This window comes from Lathyrus oleraceus, chromosome 6 (genome assembly GCF_024323335.1).
Source record: "Lathyrus oleraceus cultivar Zhongwan6 chromosome 6, CAAS_Psat_ZW6_1.0, whole genome shotgun sequence".
NCBI lineage: Eukaryota > Viridiplantae > Streptophyta > Magnoliopsida > Fabales > Fabaceae > Lathyrus > Lathyrus oleraceus.
In genome coordinates this window covers 470,949,955-470,972,631 of record NC_066584.1, presented here as the reverse complement: position 1 = coordinate 470,972,631, position 22,677 = coordinate 470,949,955, and the positions used below count along the sequence as shown (strand labels likewise).

Sequence of the window (22,677 nt, the reverse complement as noted above, 5' to 3'; positions counted from 1 at the left end):
ATTGATTCCCATCATAGACCAACGTATAGGTGGTTCGTGCTATAAGTTTTTTTTCCTCTTTACGAACCTTTTTATGAATTTAGTTGGAAACCTGAACCGAATGGTGGAGTCAACAGAAAAAAAAACATCATATATTGTTTATTACTAAGAGTGGGAACCTGAACGGTGGTTTCACATTGTTTTCACCTTTTTTATTTCAAAGATTTGTAAAGAAAATAAAAATAAGGTGACCTTTTTGGAATTAAAACTGAAAACAAGAAAGTAAGTTAAAGAATTAAAACAAAAACTAAACAGACCCTATATTATCAATTACAATTATATTAGAAGCAAGCACAAAGTAACCTAAGGTGGCAATATATTTTTTATTTCGCTTATTTTTAAAAGTTAAAAGTTTTGCAGTACACACCGTGGTAATTACTGATTAAACACTTTCAGGAATACATCATAAAACAAACTCATCCAAAATCTATTTGTAGTCATAAACCATGTGATGTTACCATCCTAAAAAATCAAACTGATGCGCAAGTTCTCACTTCCTCCCTTTTTCCCCCTCTGGTAATCTAATTCAAAGTGAAGCTCAACAAGGGTACATACCTATTTATCAAAATTCATATAAAGCATCTTCCAATAGGGTACACTGAAAAATCACAACAGAAAAATCATCTAAATCAAAGCTCTTCTTCAATCTGGCTCCTGAAGAATTAGCATATCACTCTAATCAAGTACTTTTTGTTAAGCATCCATCTGTAGATTCTGTACGCTCCTAACTAGACTTCAATTAACCATCTGCACGATTCCAAATGGAAGAAATGACACAACTTCAATGGAGACAACTGTAGAAGCTTTTTTTAAGAATGTGAATACAATTTTGCTTATAAACTCAAATCAAATCATTAATGGAAAAATTATACAAAAACTGAGTATATATAAAACATCTGTTGCATTTGGTATCATTAGAGGTAACTGGAAATTGGACAATCATATAACTACCAGAATAATCAAAGTAGAGGTTCATATGCACATCATTTATAGTCCATTAAACTCTATGGAACAGACACCGTTGAACGAGGGTGTCCCCGGTGTCCGACATATGTCTGTGTCTGACATGTGTGAGTATCCGACGGCGACACATGTGATTACATTCAATTTATTCATTTTTCAAATTACTACTGGAGTTGTGTCAGTTTCTGTGTCTATGTTTCAGATCCCATTAACACACCCTTTCTGCAGCTCTTAGCTTCTTAAAACTCTGATTGCTAATAACTAGTTACTTCAGTTTCACAAAAGATAACTTCCATGCTAACTTGTCACAAGCTAACATAGAACATCAAATGTTATTTTATATTCAGTTTCAACGGTAAACTAGGTCTTAAATAGAAAGATGTCAGGTGAAAACACGGTCCTATGAGAGTACTAATACACAAATACCTATCTAGATGGTACATCTATGGACATTGTTTTTGAAAAACTAATAGACAAACTGGTGTATAAGTAAGGAATCAGGAGATGCTTTTGAGCAACTATGTGCATCAAACACAAATGTAAAGAAATAGCAGGCTCTTACTGCATACCTACTGCACCTTCTTTTCTTTTTTTGCACGATTTGGAATAATGCTCAAAATAATGCTGTGAACCTTTCGATAATGTGGGTGAACAACCCCATGTACAATGTGTATCTTCTCATCGCATCGATCTTGGTACTTGTCATACAACACGGGAAGAGACAAGCTAAGAAGAACACCTGACGAGATCATTAGAGAAATATTAAAACCAAACTTTCCGAGAGAATTTCAAAAAATATATATAGCATGTATGAGCTATAGAAGCATAGAACTTACATATATAGATCAAAGTCAGAAAGTTAAACAGACTACCAAGATAAGATATCGTCAACAATACACCAACAACCTGATTCACCAAGTTCACACAAACAAGTGTCAATGTAAAAAAAAAATTGCACCGCTCAAATTCATCGAACTCATTATAAACAAAGACAAGCAGAAAATATAGCCCAGTACCTGTAGACAAAGCAACAAATTCCTCTCAATTGCTATATCATGTGCAACAGACAAAGCCCGATTTATCCAAATTTGAAGTGCATCAGCAAACTTCCCAATAGTTTCCTCCGAGATCTCCAGATCAGGCAGAGGAGGGAGCGGTCTGACATAAAAGTAAAAACACTTTCAATCATAGAAAGTATTGTAACCGATCTAAAATCTCTCTCTCTGTCAAACAAATTAAAATTTCGCTAGAGACTCAACATCCTCATAGTTATTCCACATGGATCATTCTTAGAACCATGGTTGTCAAGATCTCAATCTAGATCTTAAAATCTTACAATTTTGCGATCTCACTCACCCCCAACGATCCCGATCTTAAGTATAATCGCATGTTGTAGCCAAATTGAGAAAAATTTGTAAAACCATTGATTTTGTGTGATCTTGGCTAGTTCCGGCCACGATCAGTCGTTTTTCGGCCACACTCGCCGTTTTGCGGCCACCACCATTACAAGCCGAGAAGGTTGACAAGATGCCAAGGCGCAACAACTACGCTTCAGCGGAGGCCATTTTCCCACTAATACACTTGCCTACCAAAATATCATGTAAAGAAACTTCAAATATATAGTACAATTTTTTGATATAGTAATATCTTACAATTTTATGTTTTACTATCTTTTGCTACCCCTATCGATCTTACAAAAATAATTGGGTAGGATCTTCCGATCTTAGTTACGATCTTATGTTTTACGATTTTACGATTTTACTGTCCCCTCCCGATCTTGACAACCTTGCTTAGAACACTTAACAAAGCATCTCTATGCACTAAATTTTCGCCTCAAATCAAGATTCCTCTTAAACTCAAAAACAAGCAAATTTAAGCAATCAAAATTCGCAACAAGAATCTCATTGAAAATGCAAAATGATCCTGAAGAAGTAAAACACCTATTAAGAAGATTAGCAGCTTTAGCCCATAAAAACAGAATCACAACTAGAAGCAATATCACATTAGCCACAAACGACAAGAAGTTATAACCGGCTCGCTCAAACAGATACCACAATGTGGTTGCCGAACTCAGCACCGCAACTCCTCCACGCCAATTCTTCCATAGCAGCACATCAGCAACTAATGCAAATCAAATCAAAAATAATCAACTCCGATTTTCATTTCTAGATAGAAATCATCCGTTTCATTTTCATAGCATATAAACTAATCGAATCATAAACAAGATCAATTGATAACAGTAAGTAACAGAAGTAAAGGATCCATATCAGATTGAACGAAATCGGAAAGAGAGAGAGAAGGAAAGAACCTAAGCCGGCGCCGAGAGCGTGATAAACGGAGATCCGTTTAGGTTCCACCATGGCGATTGGGGGAATTTTGTGGTGGTGCAGAGTTGCGAGTAACAACCAGATATTAGAAGAAACTGCGGTTAGAGTTACGGTTACGGTGGCTATTTCTTCTATCGGTTTTTGTCATCATCTACTATTCGCTGTTTCTGCTTACAAGAGGAAAGAGAAAAAACGACATGCGTTACGACCCTGCTTATTCACGGGCTGGGCTTTCCAGGCCCGTTTCTGTAACCCACGCCGGAGTAAATTAGACCCGCACCCCTATATCCCACCCCGCATCTTGAAAATAACCTCACAATTATACCTTTGTAACCTTTTAAGTAAACAAATTTAATTTTTGATTTTTTTTGTATACTTACTTGAAAATGCAGAAAAATGAAATTTGTTTTTTCTTTATTTTATATATTTACCTCGTAAATATGTGGAAAAATTAATTACTTGATTGTATCACCCAAGTTAATTGAAAAAAAAACAATTGTGTGATTCAAAATGTGTGAGTAGGGAGTATATGGATGGTAGGGTTCAAGTAAATTTGTGTCATGTTGAATGGTGTGATTTGCATGAAATCTATAGCGTGTGTTTGTTTTAAGAATTGAAAGTATATTTACGAGAATGTAATACAGAATATGCAAGGATTTCAATTTGTTTCAAAATTTTAAAAATTGTTCTTGTCTATTTTTATTTTCAAAAATAATTGCACATATTTTTTATCATATGTATTTGTATGTTTAGAGAGTGGGAATCCAGTGTAAATAAAATTCAACTCCCCACTTATTTACAAATTTTTTTAGATAAATAAAAGTGTTTATTCAATATTCAAAACATTACAAAACAAGGAGATCCAATAAATCAACCCAACCAGGAAACTACCATAACCAAGATGCATAAGACATCAATAATCTACCAATGTGGTGTCTAAGATTGGGTTCGGTCAAGCACCTATAACAATCCTATAAACAATGTTATCAATGATTTTTGGACCAATATTATCGCTATTCATTTTATTTCCAAACCAATTTTGATTCCTAAAATTTTAAACTTTATACACAGTTTCAACTATAGCACATTTAAGTATGTTAGCTCTCCAACCATTTCTTTTGCAATTGTCCACTATCCACCTTAACTCTTCGATCCAGACACCTAGTTTATGACTGCTCTAGAGCCATCTCAAAACGTATTCCCAAATATTCCTTAAGATTGGACAAGAAAACATTAAGTGTTCAAGAGTTTTCTTATTCCTGCAAAAACAACATTTGTCATTAACCAACATTTCAAACTGATACAACTTGTCCTCAGTAGCTAGTATTTCATGACAAGTCATCCAAAGAGTGAACAAAGGTTTGGGTCTAGTAGCATTGTCATACCATAGCTTACGCTATAATACCTCTTGTTGCTACTCCTTCAAGCCATTATACATATTCCTCATTTAGAAATATGGTTGGTGCATGAAGTTATTACAATTTTGGCTGAGTTACCGTCTGCCTCTGTTTTAGAATGACTTTGAGGATCCATGAACAATTACTTATAACAGGTAAAAGCATGATATCATCACCTTTTGTGAAGTAGCAATGGATTCATTTGATCCATAAACGGTCACTTTTACCATTAAGGTTCCAGTTTTATCAATTTAGCTTTGTTTTATTCCTCAAACGAGATAATATTGAGGTCACCCTAATTTTTGACTGAGCACACTTTCATCCATGCACTTGGGAATTTTCTAGAAATGTATTCACTACCATACCATAAGAAGGACATGCATATAGCCTCGCAACAATTATTTTATTTTTATTTTTAAAATTTTTAAATTAAATAAAATTTATAAATGTTCCAAAAAATATATAATTTTTGGCCTAACACATAGATAAAAATATATTCATAGAAATAATAATAATGAGAATATGATTCTAAAGAATATTATTTCATAACTCGAACCAAAATATGTAACATCCACCCCTCTAAAACTACCAAATATTCAAAAACTATTATTTTAATAAAAAGTATTTAAAAAATTAAAGTTTTTCCAATTTTAAAATTTAATAAAAAAATTTAAAATTTCAGCATTTTCTCTCAAACAAAAAATCTAGAATAATAAATAATTGGACTTTTTTTACCGTTCAGATTAATATTTTTTAAAAATACAAATTGTTTTTTTTTTACTATTCATCATTGAGAAATGCTCAGTATAAAGTAAATTAGTATTTTTTTTCACACATTTTGTATGAATAAAATCTATATAGAGAAAATTTTTTTGCATACTTTGTTTGAGTTATGTATGTTGAATGTAATGATTATGATTTAATATTCTTTTTAGTCTCGTAGTTTTCAATTTCTTTTTTTTATTATTTTTAAAAAGACCAATTTCATATTTTTCATGGTGATAGCTTTTAGCTTGAATTTTTTTTTGTTAGATATGGACTCGGTGTTGTTTGTTCTTTGGTTAGAGGCAGACCAGAAGGTTTTAGATTCATTTCCACTTGATGGAAGGGGGTATCCCTCCTTAGTGTTGACCCTGATGCTAGTTACGACTAGTTTGTAAAGGGTCTATTGAGGAAGGTGAAAATGGCATGCATGTCTTTTTTTGGGATGACCCCTAGAAAGCTCCCATCTTTTTCGACATACTTTTTTCTAGACTATTTGATTTTGTCTCGACGTACTAGAAAGTTAAAAGTTTTGGATCAGTGGGTGAATATGGCATGGGTATGAAACCTTAGATGGATGATGTTTTTTACTAAAGTTTGAGCTTCTAGATAATCTAGTCTCGATCATATATGGATTTTCTTGCTCTCTTTTGGAGGATATTTGAAGTCAGGCTCATGTGAAGGATGACTTGTACTCTATCAAAAATGCGTATAATTTTTTGTTAAGCCTGACCTTGCACCCACATAATCTTTCTCTTGAGGTGGGTTGAGTTATGCCTCTTATTTAGTATATTTGAGCTCCCTCTAAGGTTATAGTTTTTTTTTTACAATTATTTAGAGATATGATCCTTACGAGGGATAATCTTTTTAAGAGATAGGTGATTGTAGATCTGAATGAGCTTTTCTGTCATCTATGATGTAAAGGCATCTCTTTAGTACATTATTTTTAGGTGTTTGGGTTAGGAGTTGGTGTTATCTAAACATTTAGTGTTTTTTAGTTATTATCGCTAGGTTTATAGTTAAATGGACTTAGCCTTAGGTTGGTACTAGGGATGTCAATTTTCATATATTAACGGAGATTCTATATGGATCTGTTTGGGGCTTTATAGTCTAGGACTTTTCTCTCGCCAAGATGGGGATGGAGTGGGAAATTTTCCCAATGACACCTCATGACGGAGATCGGGGAAATACCATCAGCCATACGGATTCCCCTACCCCGACTGTATAATTTATCATGTTTTTTATGAAAAAATAGGCAAAATTACACCACACGTCCTTTAAGTTGTTTTTGTATAACATATTGGTACTTAAGTATTTTGTTTAACAACTTGATCATTTTGGTTGATTTCTATATCATTTTCCCTCCCATTTTGAATATTTAAATATTTGTGATTGTTGTCTTTCTGGTGGCACTTCTGATTGAGTTACCGTCTGCCTCTGTTTTAGAATGACTTTGAGGATCCATGAACAATAACTTATAACAGGTAAAATCATGATATCATCGCCTTTTGTGAAGTAGCAATGGATTCATTTGATCCATAAACGGTCACTTTTACCATTAAGGTTCCAGTTTTATTAATTTAGCTTTGTTTCATTCCTCAAGCGAGATAATATTGAGGCCACCCTAATTCTTGACTGAGCACACTTTCATCCATTCACTTGGGAATTTTCTAAAAATATATCCACTACCATACCATAAGAAGGACATGCATATAGCCTCGCAACAATTATTTTATTGTTATTTTTAAAAAAATTAAATTAAATAAAATTCGTAAATGTTCCAAAAAATATATAGTTTTTGGCCTAACACATAGATAAAAAATATATTCATAGAAAAAAAATATATTCACAGAAATAATAATACTGAGAATATGATTCTAAGGAATATTATTTCATAACTCGAATCAAAATATGTAACATCCACCCCTCTAAAACTATCAAATATTCAAAAACTATTTTTTTTAATAAAAAGTATTTAAAAAATTAAAGTTTTTTCAATTTTAAAATTTAATAAAAAAACTTAAAATTATTTTCTCTCAAACAAAAAATCTAGAATAATAAATAATTGGACTTTTTTTACCGTACAGTTTAATATTTTTTTAAAATACAAATTGTTTTTGTTTTTACTATTCGTCATTGAAAAATGCTCAGTATAGAGTAAATTAATAGTTTTTCACACATTTTGTATGAATAAAATCTACATAGAGAAATTTTTTTTGCATATTTTGTTTGAGTTATGTATGTTGAATGTAATGATTATGATTTAATATTCTTTTTAGTCTCGTATTTTTGAATTTTTTTTTTTACTTTTAAAAAAGATCAATTTCATATTTTTCATGGTGATGGTTTTTAGCTTGAAATTTTTATTGTTAGATATGGACTCGGTGTTGTTTGTTCTTTGGTTAGAGACAGACTAGAAGGTTTTAGATTCATTTCAACTTGATGGAAGGGGGTATCCCTCCTTAGTGTTAACCCTGATGCTAGTTTCGACTAGTTTGCAAAGGGTCTATTAAGGAAGGTGAAAAATGGCATGCATGTCTTTTTTTGGGATGACTCCTAGAAAGCTCCCGTCTTTTTCGACGTATTTTTTTGCATACTTTTTTGACATACTTTTTTCCTATATGGCATGGGTATGAAACCTTAGATGGATGATGTTTTTTACTAAAGTTTGAGCTTCTAAATAATCTAGTATCGATCATATATGGATTTTCTTACTCTCTTTTGGAGGATATTTGAAGTCAGACTCATGTGAAGGATGACTTGTATACTCTGTCAAAAAGGCGTATAATTTTTTGTTAAGTCTGACCTTGCACCCACATAATCTTTCTCTTGAGGTGGGTTGAGTTATGCCTCTTATTTAGTACATTTGAGCTCCCTCTAAGGTTATAGTTTTTTTTTTTTTTTGACAATTATTTAGAGATATGATTCTTACAATTGATAATCTTTTTAAGAGATAGGTGATTGTAGATCCGAATGAGCTTTTTTATCGTCTATGATGTAAAGGCATCTCTTTAGTACATTATTTTTAGGTGCTTGGTGTAACACCCTTCTAAATACCCCCAAATTATTATAATTAAAATAACCATATATTCATCAGAGTAATTATGCCCCGAAGGGTGTCACACAATCATCTCACAAACTCATTAAAATATCCTGTCATGCTCATTTATTTAATCAAAATAGGATTCTTTGCATAATTCGCAGCGGAATAAAATTCAACTCAATGTAAAACATGTAACACAATACATGTAAATCAATCAACAAACAATATCAAATTAATTAAAACATTCCCTCCCGATGTTACATCTATCAGAGCATGACCCGTAAGAACTACTCTAGACTCCAAGCATTAGCTTCTACTCAACTCATTTCTCGTTACCTGAAAAATAGGTGTAAGGGTGAGTTCCTCAATCAATATAACAAGCATTATAGAACAACATGTAATGCTAAGTAATTAACACATTAATTCACCCTAACCAGACTACACACTCAGCAACGGCAGTATCCGTTCAAACATCATATTCAACAATAACATATAGCATATATATATAATCTCAACCATACTCAACATCAACAACACAACACACAACACACATATAATACTGGAATACATCCATTCATATTATATGCCATACATTTATTATGCAATGAGACTCTATGCATGCGGTACCGACTATTTGTGAACATATAGTTCAACCTCACCGTCCAAATCCAGGCACGGCTACCAAGCTCACTAGTCCCACTCATTTGAGACATAGTGACTCACTCACTAATTCCTCACCATGGGAATTAGCTACCACCCCAAATGGGCCATGAAATGCACGCTACTCACCTAGCATGCAAACAATCAACAACAGTCCAATAATCACTAAACTCACTAATTCCTCACCATGGGAATTAGCTACCACCCCAAATGGGCCATGAAATGCACGCTACTCACCTAGCATGCAAACAATCAACAACGAATTCAGAATAGACACATGTTCACACTCTAGCCACAAAACAGTCTATTCACAAATGCATCCATAACTGATACAATCACAGCATCATGCATATCAACACACATCGTTAACACGTTTTATCACCAAAGCATATCATATCATGCCACATACTCAACCACAGTATTAGCTCACTCCACTAATACCTATACTACTCAAAACAACGGGAAATGATCCCTACAACATCACACCTCACCTAAGTACATCACTCAGCCTACACAACCAAAACCTGCACAACAACAGTTCAGAAAAACCACAAGTCTGCCCATACGCGTATCGCCTATGCCCATACGCGTATGGCGCATTCTCTCGCCCATCCCATACGCGTACCGCCCACACTCATACGCGTATGCTATGCGTACCACATCCTCATACGCGTACCAACAGAGACGTTTTCACGTTCAAAAACTTCATCTTTTCCACTCATACGCGTAAGGCATACCCCATACGCGTACCACTCCAGGGATTACGCGTATCACATGCGTATGGCGCGTACCAGCGCCAAAACCCCCATTTCCAAGCCAACCCATACGCGTATTGCCTAGTGCCATACGCGTATGACCAGAATACAGTCTTCCAGATCTGCTATGGGTTCTCTCTGCTACGAGATCCTATCCGATCCAACCTTCCACAGTCCAAATTACACAAAATAATCGTCCATATCATCTACACGAATCATATCCTATTCATCTTCACCAACCCTAACATTATCTCTTCTAATTCCTACGAATTCTTTTCCATTATCATCCAATTTCATTCATCCAATTTCATTCATCATGCATCAATCAAATCAGAGATACAACCAATGGTTATCACTACCCAGTACATATTATCATATAATACCCTTTAACCGATGATAAACCCCCCTTACCTGAGTTAATCCGGCAGCTTCCGAGCTCCAAGCTTCTCCTTCCTTCAACCTTCGTTCTCTGACTTTTTGCCCTTTCTGCCTCTTTTCCCCTTTTCACGTGAAAAATAACCTTTTTATCAAAAATGGGATTTTTCTAAATTCCAACTTATATATTATTCCAATAAATAATAAAATAATAATAATCCAAACTTCCAATTATTCAATTAAATTAATAAATAAAATATTAATTTAAATTAATTAATTAGCTTAGTTTAATTGGGGTGTTACAACTCTCCCCCACTAAAAGAGTTTTCGTCCTCGAAAACATACCTCAATCGAACAACTCCGGATAAGCCTCCTTCATCTGGCTCTCCAGTTCCCAAGTCACATTGCCACCTGCTGGTCCTCCCCAAGCTACCTTCACCAAGGCAATCTCTTTACCCCGCAACTGCTTCATCTCTCGATCCTCGATCCTCATAGGTGATGTTTCAACAGTCAGGTTATCTCTCACCTGTACATCATCTACTTGGACTACATGCGACGGATCATGAATGTACCTCCTCAACTGAGACACATGAAAAACATCATGCAAATTCGCAAGCGACGGCGGCAAAGCGATACGATAGGCTACCTCTCCTATCCTCTCCAAAATCTGATAAGGACCAATAAATCGAGGAGTCAACTTCTTTGACTTCAAAGCTCGACCAACACCAGTTATCGGAGTAACACGAAGAAACACATGATCTCCCTCTTGGAACTCAAGTGACTTCCTTCTCTTATCATGATAACTCTTCTGACGACTCTGAGCAATTCTCATCTTCTCCTGAATCATTCTAATCTTTTCTGTAGTTTGTTGAACAATCTCCGGTCCAACCACAGCACTCTCACTGGACTCATACCAACATAAAGGTGTCCGACATCTCCTACCATACAAAGCTTCAAACGGTGCCATACCAATGCTCGAATGAAAACTATTGTTGTAGGTAAACTCAATCAAAGGTAAATAACAATCCCAAGCACCTCCCTTTTCCAAAACACAAGCCCTCAAAAGGTCCTCCAGTGACTGAATCGTCCTCTCAGTCTGACCATCAGTCTGCGGATGATATGCAGAACTCAATCTCAGCTTAGTTCCCAAAGCCCTCTGCAAACCTTCCCAAAATTTCGATGTAAATCTAGGATCTCTGTTCGAAACAATACTCGACGGAATACCATGCAAACTTACAATCTTCTCAATATACAACTCGGCTAGCCTCTCTAACGGATAATCCATTCTGATCGGAATGAAATGAGCCGACTTCGTCAATCTATCAACAATCACCCAAATAGCCTCAAAATTCTTACTTGTCCTCGGCAAACCAGAAACAAAATCCATACTGATACTATCCCACTTCCACTCTGGAATAGCCAACGGTTGCATTAGCCCAGACGGCTTCTGATGCTCAATCTTTGACTTCTGACAAGTCAAACAGGAATAAACAAAACTCGCAATTTCTCTTTTCATTCCCGGCCACCAAAATAACTTCTTCAAATCATGATACATCTTTGTAGCTCCAGGATGAATACTCAAGCCACTACGATGTCCTTCTTCAAGAATACTCTTCTTAAGCTCGGCAACATCCGGAATACACACCCGGTCACCAAATCTCAAAACATCATTCTCATCAACTCGGAATTCACCACCCTGACCTGAGTTCACCAAAGTCAACTTATCAACCAAAAGCATATCAGATTTCTGACCTTCTCTGATCTCATCCAGAATACCACTTGTTAATCTCAACATTCCCAGTTTAACACTATTGTGAGTACTCTCACACACCAAACTCAAGTCTCTAAACTGCTCAATTAAATCCAATTCCTTAACCATTAACATAGACATATGCAATGATTTCCGACTCAATGCATCAGCCACCACGTTTGCTTTACCCGGATGGTAATTCAAACCAAAGTCATAATCCTTTAGAAATTCTAACCATCTCCTCTGTCTCATATTCAGCTCTTTCTGATCAAACAAATACTTCAAACTTTTATGGTCACTGAAAACTTCAAATCTTGATCCATACAAATAATGCCTCCACAACTTCAGAACAAATACCACAGCTGCCAACTCTAAATCATGTGTCGGATAGTTCCTCTCATGAACCCTCAGCTGTCTCGAAGCATAAGCTATAACCTGCTTATTCTACATCAACACACCACCTAAACCCAACAATGAAGCATCACAGTAAACCTCAAATAGTTCCGACGAACTCGGTAATATCAGAATAGGAGCAGTAGTCAACCTTCTCTTTAACTCTTGGAAACCTTCTTCACATTTTGAATCCCAAACAAACGCTTGCCCCTTTCTAGTCAACATCGTCAACGGTAACGCGAACTTAGAAAATCCCTCAATAAACTTCCTATAGTAACCTGCAAGTCCAAAAAAACTCCTTATCTCAGAAACTGACTTCGGAGCTTCCCACTTAGATACCGCTTCTATCTTAGAAGGATCAACAGCAACACCACCTCTTGAAATCACATGCCCAAGAAAACTAACTTCTTCTAACCAAAATTCACACTTAGACAGTTTAGCAAATAGCTTCTTTTCTCGTAGAACTCCCAAAACCACTCTCAAATGCTCAACATGCTCTTCTTCAGATTTCGAATACACCAAAATGTCATCGATAAACACCACAACAAACTTGTCTAGGTACGGATGGAAAATCCTATTCATATACTCCATGAATACTCCAGGCGCATTAGTCACACCAAAAGGCATTACAGAATACTCATAATGTCCATACCTTGTTCTGAAAGCAGTCTTCTGAATATCTTCAGTTTTCACACGTATCTGATGATACCCAGATCTCAAATCTATTTTGCTGAACACACTAGCACCAACCAATTGATCCATCAAATCATCGATCCTCGGCAAAGGATACCGATTCTTGATCGTCACTTTATTCAGTTGCCTGTAGTCCACACACAACCTCATAGTACCTTCTTTCTTCTTAACCAACAACACTGGTGCACCCCACGGTGACACACTCGGACGAATGAATTTCTTATCCAACAAATCTTCCAACTGACTCTTCAATTCAGCTAACTCAACAGCAGACATACGGTACGGAGCCATCGATATCGGTCTAGTACCAGGTACTAAATCAATCGAGAACTCAACTTCACGCTCTGGCGGTAATTCATTCACTTCTTCCGGAAACACATCAGGAAAATCACACACCACAGCGAGATCACCAATCACCAGTTTATCTTTAGCCTCCAAAGTCGCTAACAGCATAAACAACTCTGCCCCATCAGCTACTTCCTCATTCACTTGCCTTGCTGATAGAAACAAACTCTTTCCTTCCTCAATCTCAGGAAATATCACAGTCTTATCAAAACAATTGATGGAAACCCGGTTAAACACCAACCAGTTCATACCCAAGATAACATCAATCTGCACTAGTGGAAGACACACGAGGTCTATCCCAAAGTCTCTACCAAAAATACTCAAAGGACAATTTAAACAAACCGAAGTAGTAGTCACTGAACCCTTCGCAGGAGTATAAATCACCATACTACCGAACATCTCAGATATTTCTAACTCAAGTTTCACAGCACAATCCAAAGATATAAAAGAATGAGTCGCACCTGTGTCAATAATAGCTACAAGAGGAAAGCCATTAATATAACACGTACCTCGGATCAAACGATCATCTGCAGAAGTCTCAGAACCCGATAAAGCAAAAACCTTGCCTCCCGACTGATTCTCTTTCTTCGGCTTAGGACACTGTGGGCTGATATGACCCACCTCTCCACAGTTGAAGCAAGTCACAGTCTTCAACCGGCAATCTGCAGCTAAATGACCACCTTTTCCACATTTGAAACACTTCTTCTCGTTACTGGTACACTCATGGATACGATGTCCAGCCTGACCACATCTGTAACACTTAGCAGGAGCACTAGAGTCTCCCCCACTAGGCCTCTTCATCCCACTCTGTCTCTGAAAACCCTTGCCAGCTGCATACGGTTTTCCACGATCAATCTGATTCTTGCCTTTCCTATCAACTCTCTGCTGATAGCTCTCAGCTCTGGCCTTGGAATCCTGTTCAAAAATCCTGCAACAGTCAACCAAATCAGAAAACACTCTAATCCTTTGATACCCAATAGCCTGCTTGATCTCGGGACGCAACCCGTTCTCAAACTTCACACACTTTGAAAATTCCCCAGCAGCCTCAGCATAGGGAGTATAATACTTCGACAGCTCTGTGAACTTAGCAGCATACTCAGTAACAGACCGGTTACCCTGCTTCAATTCCAGGAATTCTATTTCTTTCTTTCCTCTGACATCCTCTGGAAAGTACTTCCTCAGAAATCTCTCTCTGAACACAGCCCAAGTGATCTCAGCATCTCCAGCAGCTTCCAACTCAGTGCGGGTAGCAACCCACCAATCATCAGCTTCTTCTGATAGCATATGAGTACCGAACCTGACCTTCTGGTTATCAGCACACTCAGTTACTCTGAAGATTCTCTCGATCTCCTTCAACCACTTCTGAGCACCATCTGGATCGTATGCTCCTTTGAACATTGGAGGATTGTTCTTCTGGAACTCACTCAGTTGACGAGCAGCTCCCATTCCCACAACATTCGGATTCCCTCCAAGTACTCCAGCTAGCATACCCAGAGCCTCAGCAATCGCAGCATCATCTCTACCTCTTCCAGCCATCTCTGTTCTGAAAACCCAAACAAGCTAAACAAATAAGTACTGATAGGGTTACACAACACCTATCCCGTACAGGGAAACAGAATAACTACGACTCGACACGACCAACTATGCTCTGATACCACTAATGTAACACCCTTCTAAATACCCCCAAATTATTATAATTAAAATAACCATATATTCATCAGAGTAATTATGCCCCGAAGGGTGTCACACAATCATCTCACAAACTCATTAAAATATCCTGTCATGCTCATTTATTTAATCAAAATAGGATTCTTTGCATAATTCGCAGCGGAATAAAATTCAACTCAATGTAAAACATGTAACACAATACATGTAAATCAATCAACAAACAATATCAAATTAATTAAAACATTCCCTCCCGATGTTACATCTATCAGAGCATGACCCGTAAGAACTACTCTAGACTCCAAGCATTAGCTTCTACTCAACTCATTTCTCGTTACCTGAAAAATAGGTGTAAGGGTGAGTTCCTCAATCAATATAACAAGCATTATAGAACAACATGTAATGCTAAGTAATTAACACATTAATTCACCCTAACCAGACTACACACTCAGCAACGGCAGTATCCGTTCAAACATCATATTCAACAATAACATATAGCATATATATATAATCTCAACCATACTCAACATCAACAACACAACACACAACACACATATAATACTGGAATACATCCATTCATATTATATGCCATACATTTATTATGCAATGAGACTCTATGCATGCGGTACCGACTATTTGTGAACATATAGTTCAACCTCACCGTCCAAATCCAGGCACGGCTACCAAGCTCACTAGTCCCACTCATTTGAGACATAGTGACTCACTCACTAATTCCTCACCATGGGAATTAGCTACCACCCCAAATGGGCCATGAAATGCACGCTACTCACCTAGCATGCAAACAATCAACAACAGTCCAATAATCACTAAACTCACTAATTCCTCACCATGGGAATTAGCTACCACCCCAAATGGGCCATGAAATGCACGCTACTCACCTAGCATGCAAACAATCAACAACGAATTCAGAATAGACACATGTTCACACTCTAACCACAAAACAGTCTATTCACAAATGCATCCATAACTGATACAATCACAGCATCATGCATATCAACACACATCGTTAACACGTTTTATCACCAAAGCATATCATATCATGCCACATACTCAACCACAGTATTAGCTCACTCCACTAATACCTATACTACTCAAAACAACGGGAAATGATCCCTACAACATCACACCTCACCTAAGTACATCACTCAGCCTACACAACCAAAACCTGCACAACAACAGTTCAGAAAAACCACAAGTCTGCCCATACGCGTATCGCCTATGCCCATACGCGTATGGCGCATTCTCTCGCCCATCCCATACGCGTACCGCCCACACTCATACGCGTATGCTATGCGTACCACATCCTCATACGCGTACCAACAGAGACGTTTTCACGTTCAAAAACTTCATCTTTTCCACTCATACGCGTAAGGCATACCCCATACGCGTACCACTCCAGGGATTACGCGTATCACATGCGTATGGCGCGTACCAGCGCCAAAACCCCCATTTCCAAGTCAACCCATACGCGTATTGCCTAGTGCCATACGCGTATGACCAGAATACAGTCTTCCAGATCTGCTATGGGTTCTCTCTGCTACGAGATCCTATCCGATCCAACCTTCCACAGTCCAAATTACACAAAATAATCGTCCATATCATCTACACGAATCATATCCTATTCATCTTCACCAACCCTAACATTATCTCTTCTAATTCCTACGAATTCTTTTCCATTATCATCCAATTTCATTCATCCAATTTCATTCATCATGCATCAATCAAATCAGAGATACAACCAATGGTTATCACTACCCAGTACATATTATCATATAATACCCTTTAACCGATGATAAACCCCCCTTACCTGAGTTAATCCGGCAGCTTCCGAGCTCCAAGCTTCTCCTTCCTTCAACCTTCGTTCTCTGACTTTTTGCCCTTTCTGCCTCTTTTCCCCTTTTCACGTGAAAAATAACCTTTTTATCAAAAATGGGATTTTTCTAAATTCCAACTTATATATTATTCCAATAAATAATAAAATAATAATAATCCAAACTTCCAATTATTCAATTAAATTAATAAATAAAATATTAATTTAAATTAATTAATTAGCTTAGTTTAATTGGGGTGTTACACTTGGGTTAGGAGTTGGTGTTATCTAAACATTTAGTATTTTTTTAGTTATTATCGCTAGGTTTATAGTTAGAATGGACTTAGCCTTAGGTTGGTACTGGGGATGTCAATTTTCATATATTAACGGAGATTCTATATGGACTTGTTTGGGGCTTTATAGTCTATGACTTTTCTTCCGCCGAGATGGGGATGAAGGGGAAAATTTTCCCAATGACACCTCAGGGCGAAGATCGGGGAAATACCATCCGCCATACGGATTCCCCTACCCCGATTGTATAATTTATATTATATAATATATATAATTATATAATTTATCATGTTTTTTATATAAAAAATAGGCAAAATTACACCACACGTCCTTTAAGTTGTTTTTGTATAACATGTTGGTACTTAAGTATTTTTTTTAACAATTTGATCATTTTGATTGATTTCTACATCATTTTCCCTCACATTTTGAACATTTAAAAATTTGTGATTGTTGTCTTTCTGGCGGCACTTCATCATTTTCATATGAATCCAAATAATTGCGTCCACAATTAGCACCTCAACTCTGTTAAGAAATTGTAACGATGCACGTTTGATAATTGAAAGGATCAAGTTGTTACAAAAAAAAACTTAAAGGACTAACTTGTTAAAAAAAAATAACTTAAAGGACCTCTGTTGTAATTTTATTTAAAAAACAATTAATATATTAGAAAATGAAGAGTCGTTAGTGGACACTAACAAATAATGGTAATTTTATTTTGTTTTTGTTTCATTATATTGTTTCACTACCCAAGTACCTCATCTTTAAAAAGTGCACTCATTACATACATTGTACACATTGTCTTCTCCTCTTTTTTTCTCAATTATCTTTGTCTCCTCTATTTCTCATTGTTTAATGTGAATTTCAGTAAACAAAAACAACTTTCATTTTACTTAAGGGATTAAACTCGAAAAGATCCCAAAACATATTTGTGTGAATTATAAGTTTTAAATAAGTTTGACATAAAAATAGAAATATAATATTTAAGAATAATGACTGGAATTAAACTATGAAATTGAAATGTTAGGGAACTTAAAAGAATGAAATTGAATTTAATGCAATAGATAACTTGAGAATAAATTTTAATTTGTAAAAAGTGAAAAGCATACATACATTCTTGACTCTTTTCTCACAAACACATATATACTTTGAGTTTTGTAGAATTTGTGTATAATTGTGAACGTCTAAAACTTAAAGTGAACACTACTAATACATTAATCTTAAGTTAACTGCCTACAACGGTCGACTAAGCAACACATGTCACGTCTTCATCTCCATGTAACTTTTGTCTTCGACAAGCTTCCACGTGTCCTTGAATAATTGATCTTATCAATTTACACCTCATTTGATTGCGTAGAGTATATCTTGGAAACTCTAAATTTCACTAACTCCTAAAAACCAATAAACTCCTTGGTCTTTGTCTAGTTACCACTTCTACCAAAGTTAGTATTCCTTTTTTACAAATCAAATTAGTCGAGATCTTCATGGTCATTACTAGTCATTCGACTTTTTTAACAAAAACCATTATCACATTATCTTTATCGCACTCTTGTAATTTAATATTGATGTCGAAAGTCTGAGATAACATCTCATTTCCTCTATTCTCATAATCATCACAACAATCACTCTCCTTTGTTCGTTCTCATCAATGCATCAACAAACATCATTGTGGATGTCTTTATTTTTTTCTTTTTTGTGTTGCTGTGGGGAGATGGTTATGTGAGCTTTATAACTTTTGTTGTCTTATGCTTGTCTTGTTGAGTGTATTATGCAATTGCAATTTTTTTAGAAGCAAAATTTTATTAAATAAAAAGAGATATCTTTTAATATGCATGGTAGGATATTTATTGATATGTTTTTTTTAGGATATTTGACAATTCTAGTTTATTATTTTTCTATGCATTATCAGATATTTTGGTTATGAGCTTTTGTATGATTATGCAATATAACAATAGCTGTTGGATATTTTTTTGACAAAAAAATTATTAGCAATCACAAGTGTTTTTGTATTTTGTTGTTGTTATTAATGAAAAATGTGTTTTCATTTTTTTTAAATGTAAAATATAGTATTTTTTTAAAGGAAAAAATAACGAAATCAAAAAGTATAAAAAATTTCCTAATATTCAATATTTGTGGATCTCTATTAGTACCGAGGGGATCTGTAAATATGAGAAAAAATATTATCTCATGATCCATATAAAAAACGGGGACGGAAAAAGAAATTTGGGGGGAGCGAAGGACCATCCTCAGCACATTCCATATTCCGTTGACATCCTTAATTGACCCTATGTGGTGTGTGGAAATTAAAAAATAAAAATAAAAAATTCAAATTTGACATCTACTGCAGAGAAATTGGCAAATAAAGTTATTATCTACTGCAGATAAATTGGCAAATAAAGTTATTTTTCGGTTTTGAAAATTGTATCTTGATAAAACTACATTTGTTTCTTTCCCTTATTCTGAGTGGATGCCGAACTTCATCTTATGCTTGAGCTGTTAATTGTTCTGAGGGGTTGTCTACCCTGTTCAGAGTTGCAGGTTTGTTGGGAAGCTCTTTTGTTGTTGTTTGTTTTTAACGGCTATCTTTTATTTTTCTATTAGGATTGTTGAACGTCCTTCTCTCTTACTATGAAGATTATGTGAAAACTTTCCAATTATAAATTTGGAAACATTCAGAAGAAACAAGCAACAAAGTATTTAAGTGAGCTAATTTTTTGGGGGGAAGTTTGGCAGCCGGCGCATAATTCTTTTTCCCATTCAACAATTTTTTTTCTCTTATGAACATCAATTGGGTGCAAGATCCACAGGTGGTGGTTTTCAATGACGTAAATTAATATAATAAAAATGGCGTGGATTAAAAGTAAATTTAATCAAAATTATTTAAAAATGAATTAAACAGTAAATTTAGCTATAAAAAATCAATATTAGAATCAAAAACTACAATTTCTAATTGCAAGTTAAAATTAATTAGAGGCAAAAATCAATTTTGCACTGCGGTGAATGCAAACATGCATCTAGTTCTCTTTAAGATAAATATCACTGGAACAGTTTGATTGTATTGCCTCCCAACTCATATAGGATAAAAATAATAGAAACCCGAGTCAGGACTCTGTTTTACCTTAAGACAGATTTACTCGCCAAGCATACTTAACTTCAACCAAATTTAAAAAACTTGGGGTACAACAGAAGCTTGTTTCAAGGTGCTGTCTCCTCATTGTTATCAGAATCCCCGTCGTCAGAAGATTCTTCTTTCTTTTGCTGCTGTTCTCCATCATTAGTTTTGATCTTTTTCTCCTTTTTCTTTTGCTTTTTCTTTTGACGCTTTGCTCGCTTCTTAGCTGTGCGTTCCTCAGCAGCTTTTAATCTTTCCTCTCTTCTCATATTAAATTCTGCCAGTTCTTTTCTTCTCTGATAATCAACGTCCATCCTAGCAAGTCGATCTTGCTCCTTGCGCCTCATCTGCCGATACTGTTGGAAACAGAATTTAAAGAACAAAAATACTCAGAACAAGTGAAAAAGCCAAACATCACATGTAAAGTAAATATGCTATGATAGCGATTGGTAGAACTGAGCACAACATAAAACAAAAATAGTGATACACTATGATTCTTTTTGAAAAAAGTAAAATCAAATACACGAGAAAATAACAAATTGTGAGCAGTCTTATTCCGATGTGTTCCATTATCAATTCAAAAACCTTGGTTAAGTGGGCGAGAAAACACATCAGTATGCATGTTCAGGTTATTAAATGTCACTCAGTTGATAAGAGATTCCATGAATAGATATCCTAATCCTAATCCTAATCACACAATTCAGGACAGGTCATCTCAAGTACAAGCACTAATGAGGTCATAAACATGCCACTAAAAAACAAATAAAACAAGGTCAATCCCTTCGTCTTTCTAACAAGTTTATGCATTAGACAGTTGCACTATGAATCAAACTATTAGTTACTAATGTGGACCAAGAACCCGTCAATGGAGGTAGCCGTAGCTACATTGGAGCGTAATGTTATTGGCTTATAGCCAATCAGTTTACATCCAACCATCAAAACTCTGATTTTTTTTAGGTCTGGGAGGCCAAATTCATTCAAACACATTGAACAACAACCACCCCTCACCTCCCACCCATAGAGCTTAAGTTAATAGAACTTCCACATGCATTTTAAAACATAATAACAAGTATAGGAAATAACTTATACGCTCATGAGTTATTTTCAGATCATTTTAACAAACTTTATAATAGCCAATAAAGAAAGACTCAATTGAACTCCTTGTGCTAGCTTATTGAATAAGCACTCAGTTAAACTAACAAGACACCCTATTTGCAACCAAAAAAAAAAAACTAACACGACACCCCTCATTACCACCACATTGATCTAAGAGCAACACAAGATGTTTCATTGCAGTATCACTTCACAATCACAATAAATCTGAGTTTTGCATGAATACAAAACTAGGTATGATAAACAAGCAACAACTATATCCACACAGAAGTGCAAAACTACACCTAATGATCCTTTTTCAATTACTGTTTCCATTTAATAAGTCCTTAAAATGTAATCTTAGTACAAAACCTACAAGCACCACAAGAGACTTCATTGAGACAATCCATCAAACACTTCACAAGCACACTCATAATTGTTGGTAAATCATAGTCACCCTAATAATAACAACTATTATTCTTGATATAAACTAAACATCAGTTTTACCTGGTGGAAATCGCCGGAGCCAGAACCAGCAGAACTACCGGAGGTATTGCTAACACGAACCGGAACATTGTCGATGATACGCCGGAGCTTAATTTCCAAATCCTCTTCTTCCTCCTTAAAAACAGGAGGAGTATATTCTACAATCGCATTTGAAGATGGCGGTAGGGGCGGTTTCGACATTCCCGGCACTACAGAAAGCTGAAAATCGTTGTCTTTAGGTTTACCAGTCGACATTTTAGGGATTTATCAAAACCCTAACTTTTTTTGAATTCAAAACGAAACCACCAGTTTCTGATACAGAGGGTTGAATTCTACTACGTCTCAGGAGCTATTCTACTACCTCTTCTGATTGTAATATCCGAATTTGGGCTCTGTGAAATGGGGACGCGGTTTTTCCCGGAGGACTTTGATTTTCACATGTTATCAATTTTTTAATTTCGATTTCTATATTTCTTTATTTTGCAAATTCGGTCTTTTAATTTTTGAAAAATTTTAAATTGGTTCAAATAAATGGGAAAGCATTGTTACTGGTAATTCTTTTAACACCGAGAAAACTTAATAAAAGGTTATTGATTTAACTTAAATTATTACTATTTAAAAATAAAAATGCTATTTAATTTTATTATTTTTAATTTTTGTAATTAATTATATTTATAACCCTCTTCCTTGTTTTCTTTTTG

The 22,677-nt window shown here is 35.5% G+C and overlaps 2 protein-coding genes across 2 annotated transcripts; both read right to left on the bottom strand.

Annotated features, from left to right (window-relative positions):
- Window positions 1–338: 338 nt before the first annotated feature.
- On the bottom strand, window positions 339–3,612 carry LOC127097914 (reticulon-like protein B11). The gene is given in 7 exon segments (XM_051036400.1): window positions 339–786; window positions 1,572–1,634; window positions 1,637–1,741; window positions 1,839–1,908; window positions 2,019–2,160; window positions 2,943–3,123; window positions 3,311–3,612. Coding segments are annotated over 7 exon segments (621 nt in total). The 5' UTR covers window positions 3,363–3,612; the 3' UTR covers window positions 339–778.
- A 16,671-nt stretch (window positions 3,613–20,283) lies between these two features.
- LOC127097913 (uncharacterized) lies at window positions 20,284–22,440 on the bottom strand. The gene is made up of 2 exons (XM_051036399.1): window positions 21,998–22,440; window positions 20,284–20,754 (listed from the first exon to the last, which is right to left on the bottom strand). The coding sequence occupies exons 1-2, from the start codon at window positions 22,229–22,231 to the stop codon at window positions 20,482–20,484; spliced, it is 507 nt and encodes a 168-aa protein (XP_050892356.1). The 5' UTR covers window positions 22,232–22,440; the 3' UTR covers window positions 20,284–20,481.
- Window positions 22,441–22,677: the final 237 nt, after the last annotated feature.